Below are 27,997 nucleotides of genomic sequence, written 5' to 3'. Positions count from 1 at the left end.
ATAAATACATTTGATTTGATTTGATTTTGATTAATTAGGATTAAATTTCAGTAATTGTGAAAAACTGAGTGTAAATGTATTTGGCTAAGGTGTATGTATACTTCTGACTTCAACTGTACGTATAAGGTAGCCTAAAAGAGTAAAATGTTTCCCCCAAAATACTGTGCAATCAAATAGGCAGCTTTCCAAACCTTGACAAAAATCCATTTGTGTATTTATTTCATATTTATCTTTCATTGAGAAATTGAATAGACTATTCTCAATAACAATATTATGAAGTCTCAACTAAGGTTGAACTTATGCAAAAAAATATCACAAATTCATAAAAGCTTGCCTTACAGGGTCCTATAACGCCCCAAAATTACTGTACACTTAAACATGTACATTTTCTAAACATGACACAAACCCATTTCAATATTTGTTTAAAAATGTTGCTTAAGTTGGTCTCACTGAAACAAACAAGTAATTAATATGATATTACTATAATTACCATTTTACCATGTACTTGTGAATACCTAGTAATTTAAATAAAAGTAATTACTAGAAAGTACCTAGAAATGTCTACAACAGTAAAATAAAATGTTACCAACTTTGGTAAGTCTACCTGTTGGGTGAGCTTAATAAATTACTATATAAGTCTGATCTTAAAGTTTAATTGTGAAATGTAACTGTACTCTACATTACTGCTCAAATATCAGTAAAAATATTCACACCATAAACACTGATTATGTCAATCAATTTTGTGCTGCATTCCCTGTGTCATCTCTTGTTTTGACTATGATGTCACTCTCTAGAATGCACAAAACTCTTCTTGTTTGCGCTCTTCGTGGTTAAGGTACTTGATTACTCGTGGTGGGAGGGGCAGTTTGTTGATGCACCTCAGTCTGTGGAGTCCAACCTGCTGCCGGATCTTCAGCCTACACAGCTGCATCAGTGGACGCGGGGGCGCTGTAAGACAATGGCAACAGATACGGTAATATGTGACGCTATTATATAAACAGTATACATATAAGATGTGCACAAGTCACTCAAAATAAGTGCCTGTTTGGGCATTGGTGTGTGTGGCTGTGTGTGCACACATGCATGACATCCCCCTCATCACAGAAGTCACCCCAGCAGCTGCTAGACATGAGCTCTGGGATCCAGGTCACGGCACCACTGTAACAGGCTGGTATTGAACCCTTGTTATCAACCACGCATACCACGCAAACCGCTACACCAAAATTCTACCTTCTGTTGTGTAATAGACTCTAAGAAAAAAGGGTTATTTGGCTGTAGGGGAACCCTTAAGGGTTCTTTGGCTGTAGGAGAACCCTTAGAATAACCCTTTTTGGTTCCATGTAGAAACATTTATGGTTCCAGATACATTTGAAGTCGGAAGTTTACATACACCTTAGCCAAACACATTTAAACTCAGTTTTTCACAATTCCTGACATTTAATCCTAATAAAAATTCCCTGTCTTAGGTCAGTTAGGATCACCACTTATTTTAAGAATGTGAAATGTCAGAATAATAGTAGAAAGTGATTTATTTCAGCTTTTATTTCTTTCATCACATTCCCAGTGGGTCAGAAGTTTACATTCACTCAATTAGTATTTGGTAGCCTTGCCTTTAAAATTGTACACCTCCAATTCACTCAAATGATGTCAATTAGCCTATCGGTAGCTTCTAAAGCCATGACATAATTTTCTGTAATTTTCCAAGCTGTTTAAAGGCACAGTCAACTTAGCACATGTAAACTTCTGACCTACTGGAATTGTGATACAGTGAATTATAAGTGAAATAGTCTGTCTGTAAACAATTGTTGGAAAAATTACTTGTGTCATGCACAAAGTAGATGTCCTAACCGACTTGCCAAAACTATAATTTGTTTACAAGAAATTTGTGGAGTGATTGAAAAATTTGTTTCAATGACTCCAACCTAAGTGTATGTAATCCTCCGACTTCAATTGTATAACCCTTTTAAATTCCATGTAAAACCCGCTGTAGAAAGGGTTCTACATGGAACCCAAAAGGATTCTACCTGGATCCAAAAATTGTTGTATTCTAAGGGTTCTCCTACAGCCGAAGAATCCTTAAAGGTTCTAGACAGCACTTTTCTAAGTGTCTGTGTCTGTCTGTATGTGTGTGTGTGTGTGTGTGTGTGTGTGTGTGTGTGTGTGTGTGTGTGTGTGTGTGTGTGTGTGTGTGTGTGTGTGTGTGTGTGTGTGTGTGTGTGTGTGTGTGTGTGTGTGTGTGTGTGTGTGTGTGTGTGTGTGTGTACAGTATGGGTATGTGTGTCTGTGCTTGTTTGCAAGTCTGGGGACACTCACTTGCTTTCTCCTTGATGGCTTCCCAGTCCCCAAAGCTATCTAGGTGTTCAGTAAGTCTGGAGCAGAGTTTCACATGACCAACATAATCCAGGAGTACGTCTATGATGGGTCCTGCCCAGCGGTTTATTGCCTGAGTTGAGATTATCTCACAGAACTAGTGATGGAAAGACAAAAAGCGATGGTAGGCTATGGTATATTGTATTTTTAAGTCCCCACAAGAAAGTGTTCCAAATACCTGTGCTAACATGACAGCATGACAGTTACATTGGAGATTACAGTGTAGGTAAACATTGTTACATAGTACTTATAGCTGTTATACCTGGCTGTGGTATAATTAGTACTACTATGTAGTATAATAACTATACCAACCTATTTAACTCCCATGTACATTTTGTTTACCTGAACAGCTTTCCCAGTATTCCTGCGTGTATCGTTAATGTAGCGCAAGTCATCCCTCTCAGATGTCTCTTGAATGGGTGGATGTGGACCACTGCCGTAAGTGCAGCTAAAACAGGAGTGGGCATCACAGCCATTGTCCATCAAATACTTCAGCATGGACAGGTACTTCATACTGAACATGACAGTGGCCGGGAATGAGGTGGGATGAGTCAGGACGTAGGCGTTAACGTTGGCCCCATGCTCCACCAGCAAAGTGACCAATTCGATACTACCCTGCCTCACGGCCACCAGTAGCGTGTTGAAGGTGTCTAGGTTGGGGTTGGCACCGGCTTCTAGAAGCATGGTGGTCGCTTCCACATTGCCGTTGGCGACGGCAAAGTATAGAATTGTGCTGCGATGATCCTCGTACATCTTGGAGCGGTCCTCTGACAGCATGGCATTGACATCGTAGCCGGCCTCGATTAGGACCTCCAGGACTTCATCCCTGTTGCACTCGGCGGCAAGATGGAGGGGACTGATGCCACTGCGATTCACTCTGGACTTGCTGGTGGCTTTGATCAGCAATGACACGATACTGAAATAGAAAACCACACAGGGAAATTAGAGGGTGCCCAGAGTTGAGGATCAAGGGGTAGGGTTGCAAAATTCTCCCAAAACGTCCACATTTTTCAGAAATCCCAGTTGGAGTATTCCCATATGGAGAATTCCATCCCTGGTTTTTACCCTCCTGATTGTGGGTATCCTCCAACCGGAATTGTGTGCTCTATGAACTGAATGATTACTGTAGCATTATCATTAGTTGAGAATCCCTTTCTAACTTCTGTTTCTTCCAGTTGATGTGCGGACTCCTGGAGGAATGGGCAAGTGAGAGGCAAGTCGGTAGAGTCGGAAACATAAACTAGGGGGTATTGTAGTGTAAAGGATAGAGGCAAGGGGGAGAGCACAATCATTATATAAAAAATATATAACATGTGGTTGCAAGCAGCAATGAACAGGGTTCACTGGATCACAGAAAGGTCAAAAGATCAGTTGAATAACAAAGCAAGCACTCTATCATGTAGAAACTATCTTCCTTTATGTGGAATCAGTGAAAGCATTACCATGTTTATCTCACAATGCCACAAGGATGACGCAAGTTAAGTTTAGTCTAGTGCTGTAGGTTGGTTATATTTCTCAAATTCATTAGAGGCTACTTCACTGAATCTATAGGTACAATACTCCCATATTAGAATGGAGCAACTATTTTTTCTCAAAACCATTAAAGACTGATGTAATGAGACTAAATACAAAATCTGGAGTGAATCTGAAGTATGGCTCATGAGGAAAGATGATTGCAGATGATTTTCAGCATTAGTGTTACATATGCAAATGAGTTGTTAATCATTTTTTGTTTTTTGAGACATCAAAAAATCTTAGGGATGTCCATGATAGCGATGACACGTTTCAAGTTGAAAAGCCACTGTGGAGCCATTTTACAGGGGTTTAAATGTACACCTAAGATCTGATTTTTGATTTGTCAATAACTCAGTCATCTTTTTACCAATCCCTTAGATTTTCTCAAACTAAGTTAATAAATGTACCATGGGCATACATTCTAAATGGTTCATTTGGTCCTAGTGTTCATGACAATAAGAGTGTTTTTAGCGTATTGTAGCATATCAATTTTATGTTCTGAAACTCTTTAGGGACTATTGTGATGAGTCCAAAGACCACATTTGGAGTGAATCTGACTTTTAGTCCACAAGAAGATTTTTAATGATTATTTAAGCACTAGCGTTATATAGGCAACAATTAATGATGCACTATGCAGAAATCACGCAAACATTTCCTTTTTGCCCAAATTTGAATAAGTTGCGTAATTTCAGTTCATGTGACAAAAAAGCAAGTATAGTTAATCTTTCCGTAACCAAAAATATTGTATTTTCAGCTGTGAAACTGGTGTACAAAAATGTACTTAATAAGGGGAGGCATAGCAATAGCACACACAGAACAGATCTACTGCTTCATAGACTTGCTTTCAATGAGAATGACAGATCTATAACTCACATTTCTATGTGGATTTTGTCAGGTCGCCCAAAAAGTTACACATTGCTGCTTTAAGGGGATAGTTCAAGTTTACAAAATTACATATTAGTTTTCTTATCTTGTAAGCAGTCTATGGACAAGGTATGAAATGTATTCGCATTTGTGGCAAAAACCCAAATTGAAATCATGGGACCGATATTACAATATTTTCGTGCATCATGTACAAATCATCTGAAAGTATCAAAAAATGTATTACAATGCTTAACAAAGTCACTTATAGATGATTTGGGTGAGCTATCACTTTAAGTACCTTAAAATGGTAAAAAAGAAACAAAAATAGCTTCTTAGCAAATAGCAATTTCTCAATCAAGAATTTTGCTTGTTCTGTCTTGGGAGTGGTCTGTGTGGGGATGGGGAAACTGAAAAGTAGCTGTAATTGGCATAGAGATTTGAAACTATTTTATTAACTAATTTAGCACCTGGAGATGTCACCAGGCATGCCAAAACTCCATTCTACCAAAGCAGGCTGAAAACAGACTGAAATAGATAAGTACATTTAAAATGGTTATAGTTCTAGCGTGCTAGCAGATTGTCACGACTTCCGCCGAAGTTGGTGCCTCTCTTTGTTCAGGCGGCATTCGGCGGTCGACGTCACCAGCTTTCTAGCCTCCGCCAATCTACATTTCTTTTTCCATTTGTTTTGTCCGTATTGTACACACCTGGTTTCCATTATGTGTTTCTGGATTTTTGTTCTCCTTGTTGGAAGATTATATTTGAGTAAAGTCACTATTATTACTCATCTCTGTGTCCTGCGCCTGACTCCGACTTACCCACATCACATAGACTCTGACACAGATACCCATAGTCTTTGTGCCAACTCTAGTTTGCAATTACACTAGCGCTAGTTAGCAACTTCCTTCAAACTGCAATCAGAGACATTAAAATGGTGTCCAAGAGTTCTTCTGACTCTAGGGAAGTAGATAAAGGGCCTCATTGTGAAATTCCCGAAGTATCCCTTTAAACGTTGAGTTTATAGTTGATAAATGGTGAAAGAGTTTAGCGACCTTTGACATCGAAATGCATTGGGAGCTCATTTAAATATGGTTGTAGTTCAAAAAGTATAAATGCTGTCAAAAATATTTCCTCAAGCAATCTAAGTTGGGGCAGTCTGGACTATTTAATAGCTTAAATTGTTGAAACTCTAGAGCAGGTGGAAGAAATACAATAAGAAGAAGACGACAGAGAAATCTAGAGTTGTGCTTTGCCTTCAGCAAGCACACCTAATTACACTGAACAAAAATATACATTATTATATATTATATAAATTCCCTACAAGCCCCTGATCAGATTTATATCTGATATCCTCTCCAAGAAATGTGCTGTCTATGTTTTCCAAAACCTTTATATATCTTGTTGTAGTGAGTCTATGCAATAGAATGTTCACAGGCTGATAAAGGAATGTTAAAGGAATAATTAATGAAGGAATAATTATTATTGGGCACATTCTACCGAGAGTATTATTGAAAGAGTTGTGTCAATGTTAGACCAATCCAATTAAAATCAATGGAGCCGTTTGGTGGCCATATTGGAAAATGTGTACAATAGCAAGCCATCAATGTTTAGGCTTTTCCTAGCTTCATGTAAAGTTTGGTGCACTCATTATGATCTTATTACACCAATTATTTATTCAGTTATGGTGGTGGCCATCTTGAAAATAGGCTGCTGGGACTGATCTTGTTCGGGGGAGTCGGTTTACCCTGTGATAATAGAGCACATCCCAATGCTGTCCAATTTGGCTCGATATACCCCAAAATGCATACATGTATGACCTTTGACCCCTATGAAAGATTGCATGTTGAGGTAGCCATTCATGGCCCAAAACATTTTTGGGACCAGATGGTGAATCGATTTATCAGCTTTGGAGCTGTTTTCCAACATCCAACTCACTTTGTGTGAGCAGGTCTCCTCTGATACTGTAAACTGACAGCTTGCTATAATGCTAAAAGCTTAGATAATTCTGTTGTCATACCACACACATTGACCACATGGGGATGAACATCATGGATATCATGCCACTCAATGGATTGAGTGTGAATGATTACATTTACTGACATTAATGACAAAAAAAACACATTAAAAAGCTAACACAAAGTAAACCTCCATAAACAAAGCAATGGTTACAGAAAACATGAAAATATTAATATACAACAATATTACAGAGGACCAAAAAACATTTTAACAACTCATAAATAAATATTCTACTGAGCAAAGCTTGGGTTAATGTCACATGTTAAAGGAGCGCTTATCTACCACAACTTCATTGGTAACTCCAGTCAGACATAGGCACTTACTTAACTGACTTGTCATAATTGTAGAAGTCATAGGTCAGCAGGGTTTTTCTGGAAACAATACAACAATGTATGATAATAATATATATAATAATAATATGTAGGCCAGGGGTACGCAACATAATTATAATCATTTGGCTATCCCTGGTGTAGGCTATTTGTAAAATGGAAATTGAGAATAAACATACAGTGCCTTCAGAAAGTATTCATACCCCTTGACTTATTCCGTTACATCCTGAATTCAAAATGAATTCAATCATTTTTTTCTCTCACCCAGCTACACACAATACCCCATAATAACAAAGTGAAAACATGTTTTTATAAATGTTGCAAATGTATTGAAAATAAAGTACAGAAATATCTAATTTACTTAAATATTCACACACGTTGCTAAAGACACTCCAAATTGAGCTCAGGGTCATCCAATTTCCTTTGATCATGCTTGAGATTTCACAACTTGAGGAGTCCACCTGTGGTCAATTCAATTGTTTGTATATGATTTAGAAAGAAACACACATGTCTATATAAGATCCCACAGTTGACAGTCCAAGGAACTGTCCGTAGATCTCAGAGATTTTATTGTGATGAGGCATATATCTGGGGAAGAGTGTAAAACAATTTCTAGTGTTGAAAGTTTCCAAGAGCACAGTGGTCTTCATCATTGAGACGGTGGGAGCGTTTTGAAGAAGGATGAGTTTCTGGTTTCCAGACATCCAGAGCATGCCACCGTTATCATCGATCCTTTGATTCTCATGACTTTGTAAGGTTTAGGATTGTAGGGAGTCGTGAGTTTTCCTTTGACATGCTGACAGCAGAGTACCGTGTCTCCTGGTTTGAGTGTCGAGGTTTGTGCTCGGTTCTTGTAGTCAGCAGTCTCTTTCATACGTTGCTTTGCATGTCACGTAGCTTGATGTTTGGTGCGAAGTGAGGCATTGTGGGAAGTGTAGTGCAAAGTTTTCTTTCTTGTTGATTAGTTCCGTGAGAGGTTGCGCTGTAGTTTCTCAGAAAACTGTTGTGATTTTTTTTCCAAGGCTTTCCTTCAGAGTTGGTGACTGTGACAGACTTCTTGAGTGTTCTCATTAGGCGTTCTGCTTCAGCATTAGCTCTCAGTCAGTAAGGTGTTATCTTTCTGTGTTTAAATCCAAGGTAGTGGCTGAAATCTGTGAAGGACTGTCCATTGAAGGGAGGTCCATTGTCCATTTTTACAATCTCAGGTACTTTGTCAATGTTTCGACATAGACAGGGTTCCATATGATTTCCTGCAGTGGCAGCTTGACATGGAATGCAGTGCTGAATTGCTTTTTCTACCATGTCATCCATGCCTGGAAACCAAACATTCTCTCTCAGTAGCTTTTTTGTTTTCACAATACCTAGATGTCCTGTGTGAGCTAGGTTGATTGCTTTGTTATGGAGAAAGGCTGGAAGAACGAGCTGTGTTCCTCTCAGAAAGGATGTTTTCTTGTGCATTGATTGTTAGTTCATGTCTCATGCGAAAGAGTGCTTTTAATGTTTGGAAATCAACATCTTGTGTGTCATGTAGTGAATCTTGCCAAGTTCCTGTGGACAATAGGCACATCACCTTCTGTAGAGCTGAGTCTTTGTTTCTTCTTGCACCTCTTTTAGAATCAGCTTTGGGAACTGTGTTGTCAATGATACAGTTCACATATTTGTCTGCCATGCAAGAGGTTCTTTGTGCTGTTTCCCCTGCGATGGGATGTCTTGACATGTATTCGGCGGGGTTATTGTTACTGGCTTTGTACTTCACAGTGTAGCTGTAGGGTTGTAGTCTCAGTCTCCATCGCTCAAGTCATGCTGGGGGTGTGGCTTTTGGGTTGTTGAAGATAAGCTCTACTCGTTTATGGTCTGTGAGGACCGTGAAGTGAGCTCCGTAGAGATACAAGTGAAAGGGTTCACATGCCCAGATGATCGCCAGAGCTTCTCTCTCGGTTTGTGAGTAGCGCTATTCAATCTCTGAAAGCGCTCCGCTGGCATATGCGATGATCTGTACGTCTTTGTCACTTGTAGGGTTGTGCTGACTTAGTATGGCACCTAAATCATCTTGGCCGGCGTCAACTAACAGTGTCGACCTCTTGGCTGAGTCAAAGTAGGATGTCGTCGTGTGCTGCACCAGGTTTGATCTTTTCTTGTGAGCTCACAAAGAGGCTGTGTGGTTGTTGCGAAGTCTGGGATGAACCGTGAGCAGTATTGTATCATACAAAGTAGACTGCAAACTTCCGGGACATTTTGAGGATCAGGCTTTACCAGGGGTGGGTTTTGGTCTGGGATACCCATGGCCCGCTGATTTTTTTCAATGGTTTCTTGGCTTTGTAGTGTGTCAAGCTCCTGTTGAACTTTTTCTTTCATGTGGAAAGGAATCCTCCTGTGTGGTTGTACTGCTGTTTGAACTGTGTCATCAATGTGCAGCTTCACTTGAAAGTCTTTGAGTTTTCCAATGCCTTGGAAGAGGTCCTGGTATTCATTTGTAAACTGGCTTATGAATGAACCATCAGCTGGTGGTTCAGCTAGAAAGTGGTATCCACCATCTTAGTCTTGGAGCAGACTGGTAGTGTGAATTTTCCTCTCAGTGGAAGTGGTTCGGAGCCATAAGCAAAGATGTTTGTTTTAGCCTGTTTTAATTCACAGCTGGGCTTTAACTTGTCACATGTGACATCAATGTTAACGCTTGTACCTGAATCAAAAATAACATCCACAGTTGTGTTCAAAATGGTAACTTGGATGTGTGGTTGGGATGGTTTCTGTAGTGTACACACAACATACACATAATCATCATCAGAGCTTGGTGAGGTGTCTTGTTTTTGTGTCTTTTTGTCGTCTTGTGACTCGTTTTGTGGTTCGTTTTTCAGCAACTGGAGGAGTGGACTTGGTGGTTTGTGATCTACGGCATTTTTTAAAAAGTGATTCAACTTTCCACATCATTTCCTTTTTTTCCCACTTGCAGGGCAATTTGTTTGTCCTCCTTCGTTGTGGGAATTTTTCTCCACAGTTATTGCGTATTCTGTTTTGACTTTTGTCGCTTTCATTTTTGTAGCCCTGGCTTTTGTTATATTTTTTTATTTTGTACAGTGCACACTGAAAGTTATTTTTGTGATTTTGAATGAGCATTCTCCATGCCTGCAGCTTGTTTATCTGACATCTCTTGTGCGCTGCCTGTATCAAGTAGTTGTTGTAGAGCCATCGAACCATCTTTTAGCCCCATCCGGTGGATGCTAATTGCTTCAATCGTGTGTGGTAAGCATCCAAGGTTTTGTTTTCATTTTGTCTTGCTTGTCTGAAAACGTAGGTTCCGTTTTCTGTGTTGACTTTTGGACAGAAATTTGCATTGAGCTTGGCTACAGCTGTAACATAGTCATCATCTGCTCCGGTATCTTGCAGTCTGTCAAGTATACCGTACACATCTGACCCTGCATAGTGTAACAGTAATGCCATTTTCTGTGTGTTATCCGCAATGTCTAATGCAACTAGAAAATTCTTGAATCTGTTGATCCATTTTTCCCACCTCGAGCCGATTGAGTTGTGCTCTAGCTATCGTGGTACTGTACCGTAATGTACGATGTTAGCTGAATATGATGCTAGCTAGGCTGTTGTTGCTGTCTGTGTTTACTCACATAGGTACGTAGTTTGTCTTGTATATTGCATTCTTCTCTTGCGCATTTCACTCGTCGCCAATGGTAACGTCCCGCTGTTTAGATTGCTTATGTTTGTAAGAACTGAGGTCTGGGCATTAGTATACTTTAGTTTAACTTTGCTCGCAAGTATGCTGACAACACATGGCTCACATGGCATATCACTCCCACTGTCTGGCTACTGTAAAACATGGAACCCACAGTATGAATACACAGACTGGATTATGGCATAATGTTTACTACATTACACTGTTCACCTCCTCTCCCCATGTAATTTAACAGAGTTTGAAAAAATCTGCAAGGGGGGAAATCCCCAAATCCAGATGTACAAAACTGATACCCACATACCCAAGATGACTCAAAGCTGTAATCTCTGCCAAAGGTTTTTCTACATAGTATTGACTCAGAGGTGTGAATAGTTATGTAAATGAGATATTTCTGTATTTCATTTTCAACAAATATGACAAATTCTTAAAACATGGTTTCGCTTTGTTGTCATGGGATTTTGCGTGTAGATGGGTGAGAGGAAAAAAACTATTTAATCCATTTTGAATTCAGGCTTTAACACAGAAAATGTGGAATAAGACAAAGGGTATGAATACTTTCTGAAGGCACTGTGCCTCTCATATAATGAGGCATACAGCATCAAAAATAATCTGTAAGTAACTTCATTCAGCTGATTTGGACTTGAAGTGAGAAAAATGCTAATATCGGTAGCATTGCCTTGGATATGTGCTACAGCACTTGTAAACAGTGGCCAGGTAAACAAAACGTGGATTGCTGTCATATCTTGTCCACAGACTGCTCACAGGGTAAAGGGTAAACCAATATGTAATTTTGTAATTTGGGCAAACTATCCCTTTAAGTGTACTGTGCAGGGATGTCTTCCCATATTTCAAGGTTATTGAAGCTAATTGCGCCTACCCATCAGTTCCTCGTTGGGCAGCGATATGTAGTGGCAGAAGTCCTTTCTTGCCCGCTTTGTTGGCATCAGCATTCTGAGAAAGAAGAAGCTTCACAATGTCTTCATGGCCATTCTTAGCCGCCTCATACAGAGCTGTGGCCCCATCGCTGGCCTCGCTGTTGATATCAGCACCTACAACATATATTCAGTGTGACATACAGTAAGAAACGTCAACCAAAGATCCATGGTTAGAGCTCCATAACAGCTCTATGTGGTGTGTGGACTGTCTCAATTCGGTGTAATGTCATTTGGCCTACAGAATTCACCCGCTTCCCGAGGGGAAAATCGTACCGTGTTTAATGAGAAATCGAAGTGTTTCCACGCATCCACTCTGCGCTGCAGTAAACAGGGGCGTGATACCGTACATGTTGGTTGGGCTGAGCTTAGCCCCGGCCTTGAGCAACATCTCACATATCTCCACACTGTTGCGGCTCACAGCCTCCTGGAGAGCCGTCCAGCCCTGGATGCAGTGTTTGTTCACCACAGCACCGTGATTCAGAAGCATGGCCACAATCTCAGCATTCTCCTTTTCACAAGCTGTGGAATACGGTCAAAGATTGACAGACAGGGGAGAAATGGAAGATTTCCCAGCCTTTGTTAGTCATGGTAGGCAGTGTTTCCTAAACAAGGGTTTGAGGTTATTCCCAGGGTACAACTTGCAGGTACTGGGAGAGCGAATCTGTAATGGCAGATTTTGGGTGTAGTTGTATTGGTCTTCCAATCACCTCTCCTTTCTCCGGAAGTGTGCACTTGTTCACTAGTACTCCCCACAAATGTAAAAGCATTCAATCGCTGTAGGCATGGTCTGGAGGGATTTTCCACCACCATGTTTCTTATACCAGTGATTTTCTTTCAAATCTACAGCCCAGCCAACCCAAAGGCAAGTTTTTCAGCCAAGGTTTTCTCACAGTGTTGCTGCCCAACAAGTTATTTTACTATCAGTCAAGTAGTCTATGACTTACTATGTTTAGAACAAAAGGATAATTACAAAGAGGTTGGAAGATATAGGTCTTAGTAGATCTCTAAGGCAAATGTGTTACCTTTGTAGAGGGGGGTCTCTCTCTCCTTTGTGGCGAGTTCTGGGTCTGCCCCTTTCTCCAGAAGTGCCTTTACACAGGCCACCCTTTCCCTGCCCACCGCCAAGATAAGAGCAGTCTGGCCTTTCAGGTCGCATTTGTTAATCATTCCAGGTTGAGCTTGAAAAGTGGAAAGAAGAACACAGGAGACAAACATGAGACTAGGTTTTTTCTTTATTTTATACAGTTTTTTTAAAGTCAGCTATTTAGCTGGCATTTACATGGAAAACTGTGAAATACTTTGTAATGAAATGTTAACCATAAAAGCGCCCACAGGGGTAAATTTAGAATAACATCATTTCGAAAGGCTTTTTTTAATCCTTTTGAAAGTTTTTTTACTTTGTCAACCAACTACTTACAGACAAAAAAATATAATATACGTATCATGAGTTCTGTGTTAATATGGAGGAATGAAAAATGATATTTATTTTGTATACTAGTGAGGGGTGGCACGTTGCATAGTGGTTAGAGCATTGGGCCAGTAACAGAAGGGTTGCTAGTTCAGTATTATTAATGGTGCATGGCTAAGCTGAAAATATGGGCTCAATAGTGAACTTTGTGGTAAATGCACAACATTTGGCACAGTTGTAAATGTATGTACCCTGAAAATGTATATCTATTTACATGTATTACAAAAGGTTAATGAATGAAAAGTGTTAATGCTTGACAGACAGTGTTTTTTTGCAATGAATACCAATTTAGGGTAAAATAAAATGGACCACATTAGTGCTTTTGAGCAAAGAAATATGTTGGAGTTTTTAAGGTTAAAATGGGTGTTCTATTTGGTATGGACTACTATTGCATTCAAATGTTAAAAATAAATAAAAAATTGGCGTGAGCCCAGAAAATATCCATTGTTAAACCATAAAGGACAACAATAATCCAATGAATGACTTTGCATCACTATGTACATCTATGGAATTTTGAATTGCACTTACCCCCAAGAAGAACCCTGACACACTGGTCTTGGCCATAATATGCAGCCTCGTGCAGCGGGATCCATCCATACTTGTCAGGCCGCAGTATGTTATTCCCGGTGTCTTTAGCCATAGCTCGTAACGTAGTCACATCACCATTCAGGATGGCTTTCACAATAGTGTCCTCTTCTCTAATAGGCAAACATACCCACCATCATCCATTTACCCTTTTTCACCTAGTCCACATACAATGCCTTCAGAAAGTATTCATACCCCTTGACTTATGCCACATTTTGTTGTGTTACAGTCTGAATTCAAAATAGATTCACTTTTTTACCCATCTACACAATACCCCATAATGAAAAAATGAAAGGATGTTTTATTTATAAAAAATGAAATACAGAAATCTAATTTACATAAGTATTCACACCCCTGAGTCAAAACATGCTAGAATCACCTGGCAGCGATTAAAGCTGTGCATTTTTCTTGGTAAGTCTCCAAGAGCTTTGCACACCTGGATTGTAAAATATTTTCACATTATTATTTTAAAAACCCAAGCTCTGTCAAGTTGGTTGTTGATCATTGCTAGACAGCAGTGGAGGATGCTGAGGGGAGAACAGCTCATAATAATGGTTGGAATGGAGTAAATGGAATGGCATCAAACACTTGGAAACCATGTGTTTGGTGTATTTGATATCATTCTACTGATTCCGCTCCAGTCATTACCACGAGCCCATTCCCAATTAAGGCGCCACCAACCTCCTGTGCTAGACATCCATTTTCAAGTCTTCCGATAGATTGTCAAACCAATTTAAGTCGAAACTGTAACTAGGCAACTCAGGAACATTCAATGTTGTCTGGGTAAGCAACTCCAGTGTATATTTGGCCTTGTGGTTTAGGTTATTGTCCTGCTGAAAGTTGAATTTGTCTCCCAGTGTCTGTTGGAAAGCAGACACAAGCAGTTTTTCCCTCTAGGATTTTGCCTGAGTTTAGCTCTATTAAGTTTATTTTTATCCGAAAAAACTCCCTAGTCCTTGCTGATGACAAGCATACCCATGGTACATGATGCGGCCACCACAATGCTTTAAAATTTAAACTTCCTTTCTTTGCCACATTTTTTGCAGTTTAACTTTAGGGCCTTATTGCAAACAGGATGCACGTTTTGGAATATTTTTTATTCTATAGAAGCTTCCTTCTTTTCACTCTATCATTTAGGTTAGCATTGTGTATTAACTGAGGATGGATCAACAACATTGTAGTGTTCTCCTATCACAGCCATTTAAACTATGTAAATGTTTTAAAGTCGCCAATCCCTGGTTTACATCCTCTCTGGCAACTGAGTTAGGAAGGACGCTTGTATCTTTGCAGTAACTGAGTGTATTGATACACCATGCAAATTGTAATGAATAACTTCACCATGCTAAAAGAGATTTTCAATGTCTTTTTTTTATACCCGTCTACCAATAGGTTGCCCTTTGTGCAGCATTGGAAAAGCTCCATTGGTCTTAGTGGTTGAATCTGTGTTTGAAATTCAGTGCTCGACTGAGGGACCTTACAGATACTGTAATTGTATATGTTGGGAACAGAGATGAGGTTGTCATAACAAAACAATGTTAAACACTATTATTGCACACAGAGTGAGTCCATGCAATGTATTACTTGTTAAGCACCGAGTCCATGCGACTTAGTATGTGTCTTGTTAATCACATTTTTTTATAACTTATTTTTACTTGCCATAACAAAATGGTTGAATACTTATTGGTTAAAAACATTTCAGCTTTTCATTTTTTATTAATTAGTAAACATTTCTAAAACCATAATCCTACATTGACATAATGGGGTATTGTGTGTAGGCCAGTTACACAAAATCTCAATTTAATACATTGTTGTTAAGGGAATTTTGATCAATGATGACTAATTATGAATACATTTCAATCAGGACTGATTAATCAGAATACTAGTGTGTTACTGTATATGTACTAATCCGAATACTATTATGTTACTGTATATGTACTAATCAGAATATTATTCTGTATATGTATGAGTTTTCTTTCTTGATCCCAGTACTGAAAATAATGTGTGTGAATGTGGTCAAGAGTTTAGAACAATGACGGTCTGTTCCTTGGTACAAATGAATGAACTATATCTCCAGACTGACTAGAATGCTTATCTACACTGGCTGACCTTGGCTCTAGGCGAGGAGGGAAGGCTTGAGAGCTATAGAGCCTTTCTACCAGTGTCAAGAAGAGACGGAAAATTTTGAAAACGCTGACGTCATTTTCAGTTTATAACTTGTGGTAAAATGTGTATGTACTCAGTACTCTCGAGAATAAACTCTGCTGTCTGATTTTAAGAAAAATAGTGCCATTTGTTATTAATTATTATTATCATCATCATCGTTATTATTTTGAACCCACTCCCCACATATGGGGAACTAAACTATATATATATATATTTTTTTAATTCTTTATTATTCCAAAAAATTTTGCAAGGAGATGTTTCTTTACTACATTTTTGGGGGTATATCTTTCCTTGTCTTCCTTCCCATCACTAACATATCAGAGCCTGCAGGGTGCTCTTTTAATGAAGTTACATCAAAGCTAAATCAATGTCATGATCACATAATGATTCATTTGTGTTCTGCATAACATAACCAAATATAATAGCATAGTATAACATTACTGTTAACACAAAAGCACCACCAAATGTCTTATCACATTTAGGATGATAGTTGGAATGTTCTCATTTCTCTCTCGTCGCATGCAACCAGGCCTGCTCTAAAATTCACTCACGATGCAACACTACATAATTCAAGAAAATATTAATTCGTATTCCCATGAAACTGATTGAGATCAAATGGTTAGCAGGCATGTGAAGAATTATCATTCACGATTTGAGAAGTACTAAAGGGAGAGGGAGGGTAAGCTAAGGAAAATATATGTGTTCGTAAAGTAGGCCTCCAGGGGAGGAACTGGTGGTTTGATCACACAGCCTTAGCCTTTTAACTACAGAATGTAGAAATGCGTCCAGAGTGTGAATGATACCATGAAATCCGAGGGAGCCTCTATAAGGGGCCTTATCGCAAAGACGTAATGTAAGGGTAAAAATGTATTACATTTGTGGCATGAACACAACCAGTCATGATGTTTTCATCTGATTGTTAAACAAATCACTTAAAAAAGTAGGATACCTGCGGCATCAAAATAATTCCAGAATCCAACTGTGCATGCTCCATTTGATGAATGTAACAGATGTCTCTTTCCAAACACCATAAGTGTAATGACCCTCAGCGATTGTCATATGGCCTACTACAGAGACGTGTATTCATGGATGCCAAGGCAAGCCATGCTCCCCCAAAATGTGAACAATAAAAATAAATAAAAACCTATCATATCATGTTTCATAATTTTCCTTCAATTTGCAAAGTGGCTGAAAGCATCTGAGCGAGTGAAACAGCGCCCCTCTCTCAGTATATGCAGCCCATGTATCTGATGCCATTTGGCCAAAAAGAGTATGATGTGAGATGGATGCATCTTGCTGTCGGCACGGGTCTCTGTCAAATTCGGTATATTTAGAGACCCCCTAAAGTTGGACATTTGTTGCCTTTAGAGGAGCCAAGTTAGAAATAATTTAAACTGGTAACTTTTTTTACTCATTCTTTTCTAATCTTTACAGGAAAATGCCACGGGCACTGCAGCTAATGTAGAAGGAAAAGCTGTGTACATTTGCAAATACTGTGCCAAATCATACGTGAAGAATGCAACAAAGATGCAGAATCATCTGCCCAAATGCATAAAGTTCCCTCAGCGCTCACAACAAGCAACCTCTGACAAAAGTCCCTCTACTTCTATTCGAGGTGAAAATGATGAATCAGACACCTTATCGATAGCAACAGCTCATAGTCCTCCTGGAATCATATGTTTTTTGACTCAATGGAGGAATGTAGTCATAGAAATGCTGATAAATGTCTTGCTCGAGCTGTGTTGCAACTGTTTCACCTCTGATGCTCACAGGCAATGTGTATTGGAAGAGATTTGTGAATGTTCATCGCCCAGCATACACCCCTCAAACCAGACATCTTTTATCTACTAATTTGCTGGATGCAGAGTTCAACAGAGTTCAAGTGAAGGTCAAGCAAATCATAGAGAAAGCAGACTGTATTGCAATCATCTCTGATGGGTGGTCGAATGTTCGTGGGCAAGGAATAATTAACTACATCATCTCCACCCCTCAACCAGTACTCTACAAGAGCACAGACACAAGGGAAAACAGACACACCAATCTCTATATTGCAGATGAGCTGAAGGCAATCATCAATGACCTTGGACCACAGAAAGTATTTGCACTGGTGACAGATAATGCTGTGAACATGAAGGCTGCTTGGTCTACGATTGAGGCATCCTACCCTCACATTGCACCCATTGGCTGTGCTGCTCATGAATTTAATCTGCTCCTCAAGGACATCATGGCACTGAAAACAATGGATACACTCTACAAGAGAGCCAAGGAAATTGTTAGGTATGTGAAGGGTCATCAAGTTATAGCAGTAATCTTCCTCACTAAGCAAAGTGAGAAGAATAAGAGCACCACATTGAAGCTGCCCAGCAACACTCGTTGGGGTGGTGTTGTCATCATGTTTGACATTCTCCTGGAGGGGAAGGAGTCTCTCCAAGAAATGGACATTTCACAGTCTGCTGATATGGACAGCCCCATCAAGAGGATCCTCCTGGACCATGTATTTTTGGGAGAGATTGGTAAGCAGCCTGAATCTCCTGAAACCTATAGCAGTAGCCATTGCACGGATTGAGGGAGACAATGCTATCCTGTCTGATGTTCAGACTCTGCTTGCAGATGTAAGAGAAGAAATCCGTCCTGCCCTGCCCACTTCACTGTTGCTCCAAGCAAGGAAATTGCAGTTCTGAAATACATAAAAAAGCGTGAAGACTTCTGCCTGAGGGCCATACATGCCGTAGTGTACATGTTGGACCCCAAGTATGCTGGCAAGAGCATCCTGTCTTTTGCAGAGATGAACAAGGCCTATGGTTTCATCCCTACCGTGTCTCGCCACCTTGGCCTGGATGAGGGCAAGGTTCTTGGCAGTCTGGCGAAGTACACTTCCAAGCAAGAGCTTTCGGATGGAGATGCAATATGGCAGTCATGCTAGCATATCTCATCAGCTACCTGGTGGAAGGGGCTTTGTGGATCTGAGGCTCTTTCCCCTGTTGCCTCCATCATTCTCCAAACCCCACCAACATCAGTCTCGTCAGAGCGCAACTGGTCCTTGTTTGGGAACACGCACACAACAGGCTGACCAATACATGGGTTAAAAAATTGGTGGCCACCCGGGCAAATTTGAGGCTTTTTGAGCCTGATATAATATTACGTATCTTTTCTTGTTCAGTGAAATCCTCCCATGTGAAGAGTCAACTCATTAAATTAAAGTTCAATTCGTAACGAAATATTTTTTTTGATTTCTATTGTAAGGATTTAATCATTTGCAATTATGTCTACTTATGACAAGGTAAACGGTTTATGTTTCTGTCTCCATATGATATGGTAAATATATCCAATGCAAAAAACATCTACATTTAAATGGTACTAATATTAATTCCCATATATTCCCATTAATTCCCATACATTCCCATTTTGTATCCTACCATACATTCTCCACTATGCAATCTGGTTTCCGAGCTAGTCATGGGTGCACCTCAGCCACGCTCAAGTTCCTAAACGATATCATAACCGGCATCAATAAGAGACAGTACTGTGCAGCTGTTTTCATCGACCTGGCCAAGGCTTTCGACTCTGTCAATTACCGCATTCTTATGACTCAATAGCCTTGGCTTCTCAATTGACTGCCTCGCCTGGTTCACCAACTACTTCTCAGATAGAGTTCAGTGTGTCAAATCGGAGGGCCTGTTGTCCGGACCGCTGGCAGTCTCTAGGGGGGTGCCACAGGGTTCAATTCTGCACATTGGTCCGATCTCTCCTACTCCTCCTTCTCAGAGGAAGATGAAAACCCTTACACAATCTGTCTGAAGCACACCCAACTACCTCATCCCCATATTGTTACTTATCCTCTTACTCTTTTGCACCCCAGTATCTCTACTTGCATATCATCATCTGCACATCTATCACTCCAGTGTTAATGCTAAATTCTAATTATTTTGCCTCTATGGCCTATTTATTGCCTTACCTCCCTACTCTTCTACATTTGCACACACTGTACATATATTTTTCTATTGTGTTATTGACTGTACATTTGTTTATGTGTAACTGTGTTGTTTTTGTCGCACTGCTTTGCTTTATCTTGGCTAGGTCGCAGTTGTAAATGAGAACTTGTTCTCAACTGGCCTACCTGGTTAAATAAAGGTGAAATCATTTTTTTTAATAAGTACATTCCCACGGAAAGTTTCCACGTCTGAATATTCCCCAAAATGTGCAACCCAGAATGTGCAACTCAGAATGAGGATTTTATTCTCAAACACCCCCTTTACGACACTTGGCCTTCTCATTACTTAAAGGACAAAAGGCTTGAATTGGTAAAAACTTTGAGAACTTTACCACCATGGAAGCACAAATGGGCTTTAGTGATCTAGTCAATTGTTTGCTGACTCATAATGGCTGTCTCTTATTACTTGCAGATTGAGCTAAAGGCCCCTTATTACCTACAGGTTTTTTGGGTCCATTTCGGTAATGAGAACCTTTCAGTAATGATAGTTAGCTAATTCTCATGTAAATTCTTATTTACAATGACAGCCTTGGAACAGTTGTGCTGTGCTGGTAACTTTAGTTATTATTATTTAATTTTTATTGAACCTTTATTTAACTTTAACCCTTTGCTATGAGACTCAAAATTGACCTCAGGTGCATCCTGTTTCCATTGATCATCCTTGAGAAATTTCTACAACTTGATTAGAGTCCACCTGTGTTAAATTAAATTGATTGGACATGATTGGAAAGGCACACACCTGTCTACATAAGGTCCTACAGTTGACAGTGCATGTCAGAGCAAAAAAACAAACCATTAGGTCGAAGGAATTGTCTGTAGGACTCCGAGACAGGATTGTGTTGAGGCACAGATCTTGGGAAGGATACCAAAGCAATTCTGCAGCATTGAAGGTCCCCAAGAACACAGTGGCCTCCATTCTTAAATGGAAGAAGTTTGGAACCACCAAGTCAGTCTGACAGATCTCTTGAGTTCCTCTGTGGTGATGAGAACATGCTAACATAATTGCAAAAGGGTTTTCTAATGATCAATTAGCTTTTTAAAATTATAAACTTGGATTTGCTAACACAATGTGCCATTGGAACACAGGAGTGATGGTTACTGACAATCAGCCTTTGTATGCCTATGTGGATATTCCATTAAAAAATCACCAGTTTCCAGCTACAATAGTAATTTCTGTATTTTTGCTCAATTTATGTTATTTTAATGGACCAAAATGTTTACTTTTCTTTCAAAAACAAGGACATTTCTAACTTATCAAATTTGACTCCTAAACTAATTTAGGCTTGCCAAAAACAAAGCGGGTGAATACTTATACAACTATACTGAACAAAAAATAGAAACGTAACATGCAACAATTTAAAAGATTTTCCTGAGTTACAGTTCATATATGGATATCAGTCAATTGAAAATAATGTTATTAGGTCCTAATCACAACTGATCAGGGGTGCAGCCATGGGAGGGCATAGGCCCACCCACATGGCAGCCAGGCCCACCCAGCCAGGCCCTGGTGGACATTCCTGCAATCAGCATGCCAATTGCACGCTCCCCCAACTTGAGACATCTGTGGCATTGTGTTGTGTGACAAAACTGCACATTTTAGAGTAGCCTTTTATTGTCACCAGCACAAGCTACACCTGTGTAATGATCATGCTGTTTAATCAACTTCTTGATATGCCTCACCTGTTAGGTGGATGGATTATTTTGGCAAAGAAGAAATGCTCACTAGCAGGGATAGAACAAGGATTTAAACAAATTTGTGCACACAATTTGAGATAATTAAGCTTTTTGTGCTTATTAAACATTTCTGGGATTTTTTTATTTCATGTTAATACATGTTGTGTTCATGTTTTTGTTCAGTATATATAAAAATGATTTGATATTAGAGTATTGGGTAGATCAATGACCCAAAGAGAAATCACAATTAAATCCATTTCAACCTACTTTGTAACAAAATGTGCAAAAATGTGCAAAAATCCAAGAGGGGTGAATACTCAGTAATACAGCTGACTGCTGCAAATGTGTACTTTAAAATGAACTAAACTGATATGGAGGGATCCTTAACTCAATAGATAATGTGTGTTTCTTGAAAAGTGAATTGTTTGATTCCTTAATCAATTCTCATTGCTCTTATTACATCTAAAATACCTGTCCACTATCACAATTTTAGTTCATATCTCCCTTCAAGTGTTTCTCTGAATGCTTTCCTAAGGGGTAGACTTTAAACATATGCATAGTATGTTAATATCCAACATGTACAGTTGGAGGGCACAATTATTATACATTTGTTAACAATTTCCCTAGATGCTAGAACGCCAATTTACACACACCATCCAGAAATTGTCCTGCCAATACTGTAACGTGACATAGCTACCTTATTAGAGCCTGCAACAGTACGTCCAACTCTACACCAATACTTGTTTTCATTAGTTGCTATTTCCCTCCATGGTGGCATATGAACTTCAGACTGCTACTTGGATCTATTCCTAAAATGCCCGTTGAGTAAGAATACAGTGCCATGAGATATGATAGGACAGGTGTTTTTCACGTGGCCCAACGGGAAGCAATGAGGACAGCATGTTATCGAGGTGTCGTATGTCAACAACCCATACTCGGGGCCTCTTGGTTTGCCGGCTAGCAGTATTAGCAGGTAGATAGTTTAGTCACGTTAACCAAGTCATTCATTTAAGAAAACAGTCAGTCGTGCATACATCTGCAAATAACATGTAATTGTGTCAAGAAATTTGTATAGCATGTAACTATCTGTAGCCTACATCTTAATGTAAAGGCTGTCCCAATGACCCAGTGGATAATGTGGTTAATGAAAAACAATGAAGGATCTTTTCAGCTGGTACATACGCGTCAGTTGGTTTGGCAGTAGGCGGCCTATGGCTTGATTCCTGCCTTGGTGGATTTGGTGGGTTCAGTCTGGTTGGGGGTGGATTTGCCCTATACTGCCCTGTTCTTCTTCCTAGAGCTGTGGTGGTGTTGCTGGCTTCACCCGGTGCAGTGGCATCGTGGGTCTCACTGAGGCTGCGTTCGATAGCCAGCTGCATCAGCTCATCATCTGACAGGTTGCTGTAGAGACTGTAGTCATCAAAACCCAGCGTGGGGCCTGCTGCGGAGCCAGGCATGGCCATGCTGGCAACTGCCATGTTGGATCTCGAGAGAAAAAGAGAGCATGCAGTTACGTATTATGCATTATGTCCACCAAGTTGGATCTTGCGAGACCCATTCCTAAGCACACCAAGCTAAAATATTATTTTACCCAAATTACAAAATTATATATTGGTTTTAATTGCGTAGTTTAATTATGTTAATTTAAGATGACTTGGACATGAAGTGTGAAAATGCTAATATCAGGGATATTGCAAAAAGATTTGGCCATGTAAATAAAACTAAAGCATGGATTGCTGTCTAACCTGTCCATACTGTTTACAGGGTAGGGATATCAATATATCATTTTGTCCTGGGTTCAGTGGCAATTTTAGCATTTAAATCTTGGTGGGGCAAACAATAAAAACACTAAACAATACATGAATTGCACTATAACGGTGACAAACTGCCCATAAACTGTTAAGGCCTACATAAAGCAGTCCCAACACCTTACCACTGCTACACCTGGCTTCAGCGGAGTCTTGTCTGGCAGCGAAACAGTTCATTCAGCCTCATTTATTGCCTTTTAAAGAAACATAGCTGGCATGGCTGACTTGCTTGAACAAATATGGTTTCTACTGACAATTGAGATGTACAAACTATGGCATATGGGGACGACAAGCAGATAAGAGGCAATCCGTAACTTCGATTAAGACATTAATGAGCGAGCGACAAGAGACGTAGTCAATAACTATTTGTTCAGCACTTTTGAAATGTACAGCGACAGAAGCGTCAGAACATGGACCGTTCTTACAGTGTACTACTATCACTAGCACTGTCAAAGCTATACGCAAGACGTTTGCAAACAAGCACACACCGGCCACGAACAATGTGTTTACAATACCGTGTTGGTGAAAATGGACCAAATTATTAGGGTGAGGCACATGGGCTACTAACAGCTTACTACACAACATAAACTTAGTATTACTTTCTTAGCTACAGTATACACATCTCACTGGCATCCTACATCAATTATGAAGCAACATAAGACATTTTTGGACTCGGCTGTCCTTCATGGGTAAATTTTGTCACCAAAGAGAAAGATGCCGGATTTACAATTCCGAGTTGAATGACTGTTCAAAACGTATTTTTCCTGACTTCCCAGTTGCAAAGCTTGCAGTTAGCCACTGTCACTGATTTCTTACAAACCACTCATTGTTGAATTTGAAATCTCCAAACTGTTGTGTAATGTTTATGTCCAATGGCCGATGAGCACTGATACGTTTTAACTATATTTTCTCTTCATTATTTCTCTTCATATGACAAGGATTAAAAAGGATTTGCCAGTAGACTTGATTCATGATGATGACTGCTAGCTGGGATTGTCAATGTAAGATGTTGACATGATCAATCAAAGCTACTGTGCATATAACGTGAATTGACGTCATTTCTGTGGCCAATGACCTTGAGCCTTCTTGGAAGGGCACTACTAATGTAACTCTATGGCAGCACCCAAAGGGCTCACATTATTGATGTATACCCTTACTAAAGGTAGGTGACGGTGTCCCCATGAGTGACAGAACACTGAGCCAATCACGGTGCAACGCTGAGCCAATCACGTTGCAATGCTCCTGTTTTCTGCTGGCCTGCCCCACCACCACAGAAAGCACCTAGCTAGGCTGAAACACCTGCATTTTGGAGCTGTCTGTTTGTATGCGGCTTTATTAACTCAATTATTTATTTATTTATTTTTACATTGTTTGCAAACTGATATGTGACAAGTATTAATGCCAAAATAACATGCAAAAGAAGCACAATACCATAGAATGACAATGCAAAAACTGTTAAGAAATTTTAGCAAATGTATATAAAAAAAAAAGAACTGATATCACATGTACATAAGTATTCAGACCCATTCCTCAGTACTTTGTTGAAGCACCTTTGGCAGTGATTAAAGCCTCAATTCTTTGTGGGTATGGCGCTACAAGCTTGGCACACCTGTATTTGGGGAGTTTCTCCCATTCTTCTCTGTAGATCCTCTCAAGCTCTGTCCGGTTGGTTGGGGAGTGTCGCTGCACAGCTATTTTAGGGTCTCTCCAGAGATGTTCGATCGGGTTCAAGGCTCTGGCTGGGTCACTCAAAGGCGTTCAGAGACTTTTCCCGAAGCCACTCCTGCACTGTCTTGGCATTCAGGCCAAAGAGTTCAATCTTGGTTTCGTCAGACCAGATAATCTTGTTTCTTGTGGTCTGAGAGTTATTTTAGGTGCCTTTTGGAAAACTCCAAGCGGGCGGTCATGTGCCTTTTAGTGAAGAGTTGCTTCCATCTGGCCACTCTACCATAAAGACCTGATTGGTGGAGTGCTACAGAGATGGTTGTCCGTCTGGAAGGTTCTCCCATCTCCACAGAGTAACTCTAGAGCTCTGTCAGAGTGACCATCGGTATCTTGGTCACCTCCCTAACCAAGGCCCCTCTCCCCCGATTGCTGAGACTGACAGTTGGCCAGCTTTAGGAGTCTTGGTAGTACCAAACTTCTCCCATTTAAGAATGATGGAGGCCACTGTGTTCTTGGGGACCTTCAATGCTGCAAAACATTTTTGGTACCCTTCCCCAGATCTGTGCCTCGACACGATCGTGTCTCGGAGCTCTTCCTTCGACCTCATGGCTTGGTTTTTGCTCTGACATGCACTGTCAACTGTGGGACTTTATAAAGAAAAGGTGTATGCCTTTCCAAATCATGTCCAATCAATTTATTTTATCACAGGTTGACTCCAATCAAGTTGTAGAAACATCTCAAGGATGATCAATGGAAACAAGATGCACCTGGGCTCAATTTTGAGTCTCATAGCAAAGGGTCTGAATACTTTCCGAAAATACTGTAGAATCATCATTTTCAAACCTTTACAATCCTTTGCAAATATTGTATGCTCCCCAATAAAATGGGAAATATGTTTTTACACTTTTACTATTGCTCAGAAAAAGAGATTGATATTACTTGTTAAACATTGTTTCTCAAAATGTAGGGGTAAAAATTGACACCTCTAAAGATTCAAAAGCTTAGTATTTGGTCCCATATTCCTAGCACGCAATGACTACTGTACATTAAGCTTGTGACTCTACGAACTTGTTGGATGCATTTCCAGTTCGTTTTAGTTGTTACAGATTATTTTGTGCCAAATAGAAATGATTGATAAATAATCTATTGTATCATTCTGGAGTCACTTTCATTATAAATAATATGTATATAAACACTTCTCCATTAATGTAATCCTGAATGAATCGTGAATAATAATGAGTAAGAAAGTTACAAAGGGTCAAGGACATGCTAAACTCTCATCCTTACCAATAACAGGGGAGGTTAGCATGTCTTGGGGAGATTATTTTTTAAATTTTACCTTTATTTCACTAGGCAAGTCAGTTAAGAACAAATTCTTATTTTCAATGACAGCCTAAGAACAGTTGGTTAACTGCCTGTTCAGGGGCGGAAGAACAGATTTGTACCTTGTCAGCTTGAACTTGAAACCTTCCGGTTACTAGTCCAACACTCTAACCACTAGGCTACCCTGCCGCCTCTTTGACCCTCTAACTTTCTCACTCATCATTATTCACGATTCAGTTGGGATTGTCCGTAATCATGGCAGCATTCAGATTAATGTAAAAGTGTTTAGAAACATATTATATTCTTATTTATAATAAAAGTGACTCCAGAATAATATAATACAATATTTATCATTCATTTCTATTGGGCACAAAATAATCTGAAACAACTAAAACGAACTGCAAATGCATCCAACAAGTTAGTAGAGTCAGAAACTTGATATGGTCATTGCGTGCTAGGAATATGGGACCAGATACCAAACTTTTACTACCTTATTCACAAGACTCTTTAGGGGTGTGAATCATTTTGAACCCTACATTTTAGGGAAGAAATATGACTTGTTTAACAATCTCTTTCTCTGAGCAAGTGAATAAAATAACATAAGTTCCCCATTTTTTTGAGCATACAATATACTGTAGCTCAGTATTTGTAGTATTTATACAGTCATTATTGCTCATCTTTATCAAGGATGTCAGTCATTTTAGACACCACTATTTCTCAAGTAAGGAATTAGAACAAGCACACTCAGCATTTGAAATGAAAAATACTTTGAAAAATAGAAAATAGATACTCTATGCTATAAATTGTTTTTTCACGTACTGTTCATTCATTAATTCATTCAAACAATCAGGCATAGTCTTCAACACACCTTATTGCCAAATAAGTTGCCCTACATACTTACAAGAGCCCAGTTGAAGGGCGGCGTATCATTTGCTCCATATAAGATGTGTTTTGCAAGTCATAAGACAGCTACAGTATCCCATTAGCCCATTCGCAAATATCGCCCTGCATGCAATGTAGATACAGTTTATAAATAGACCTGCAAACCAAAATCCCATGGGTCCATTGCACAGGACTGTTTTAGGCTCTCAAGTACATATGTATTAATGTACTCACTGCTGAACATTGGCTGGCAGGCAGAAACTGCAAGAGCAAAGTAAAGGAACATATGTACAGGTGGGCTTGTCAATTAAGGCGAACTCCCTTTGAACACAAGCATGTCATTCAAATCGATAGATTTGATGAAGAACAAAATTGAAGGTTGTATTTACGTTGGCTAATGCTGGAATTATGTTAGGATTGGACAATGAAATGAGGATATGCTCCCCTTCTAGTAATTAAAGGATTTCTGAAATAACTAATGGAGTGTACTACTTCTAATAATATTTCTAAAATGCTCATTACCATTGGGTCCATGTAAAAAAAATGTCAATAGCTAACAAAAAAATAAGAGTGCACCAACGTTGTCAAATAACAATTTTATATAAAACTATGTCTTACCTTTCTCCCAAACTTTTACTGTTTTCCTAAAAAAAAGTGTCCAAGTTTTCCTCTTTGGTTAGTCTCCCCTACGAAGACTTCTCCACTTCTCTGTCAGTGGAGGTTTCTG

The 27,997-nt window shown here is 39.5% G+C and overlaps 1 protein-coding gene across 3 annotated transcripts; it reads right to left on the bottom strand.

Moving 5' to 3' along the window:
• Positions 1-27,997, bottom strand: LOC112250439 (ankyrin repeat and SOCS box protein 2). 3 transcript variants are annotated; one of them, XM_024420585.2, is made up of 10 exons: positions 27,290-27,375; positions 22,775-23,077; positions 13,708-13,877; positions 12,734-12,889; positions 11,985-12,230; positions 11,654-11,825; positions 7,089-7,136; positions 2,713-3,286; positions 2,314-2,467; positions 1-948 (listed from the first exon to the last, which is right to left on the bottom strand). In XM_024420585.2, the coding sequence occupies exons 1-10, from the start codon at positions 27,325-27,327 to the stop codon at positions 791-793; spliced, it is 2,019 nt and encodes a 672-aa protein (XP_024276353.1). In that variant the 5' UTR covers positions 27,328-27,375; the 3' UTR covers positions 1-790. The 3 variants fall into 3 exon arrangements, with proteins under 3 accessions (XP_024276353.1, XP_024276354.1, XP_024276355.1); XM_024420586.2 differs by lacking the exon at positions 27,290-27,375 and adding an exon at positions 27,889-27,997 and having other exon boundaries at positions 2-948; XM_024420587.2 differs by lacking the exon at positions 7,089-7,136 and having other exon boundaries at positions 2-948.

The sequence above is a fragment of the Oncorhynchus tshawytscha genome, linkage group LG05, assembly GCF_018296145.1.
Source record: "Oncorhynchus tshawytscha isolate Ot180627B linkage group LG05, Otsh_v2.0, whole genome shotgun sequence".
Taxonomy (NCBI): Eukaryota; Metazoa; Chordata; class Actinopteri; order Salmoniformes; family Salmonidae; genus Oncorhynchus; species Oncorhynchus tshawytscha.
The sequence above is the reverse complement of the archived record's forward strand: the minus strand, read 5'-3'. Positions and strand labels throughout refer to the sequence as shown.

Coding starts and splice junctions, on each gene's coding strand:
- LOC112250439 (XM_024420585.2), bottom strand. CDS start 27,327: ATGGAGCAAATGATACGCCGCCCTTCAACTGGGCTCTT. Junction 13,878..22,774: donor ACTGCCAAACCAACTGACGC/GTATGTACCAGC, acceptor TTTGCCTATTAG/AGAAGAGGACACTATTGTGA. Junction 949..2,313: donor AGCCATCAAGGAGAAAGCAA/GTGAGTGTCCCC, acceptor ATTGTCTTACAG/CGCCCCCGCGTCCACTGATG.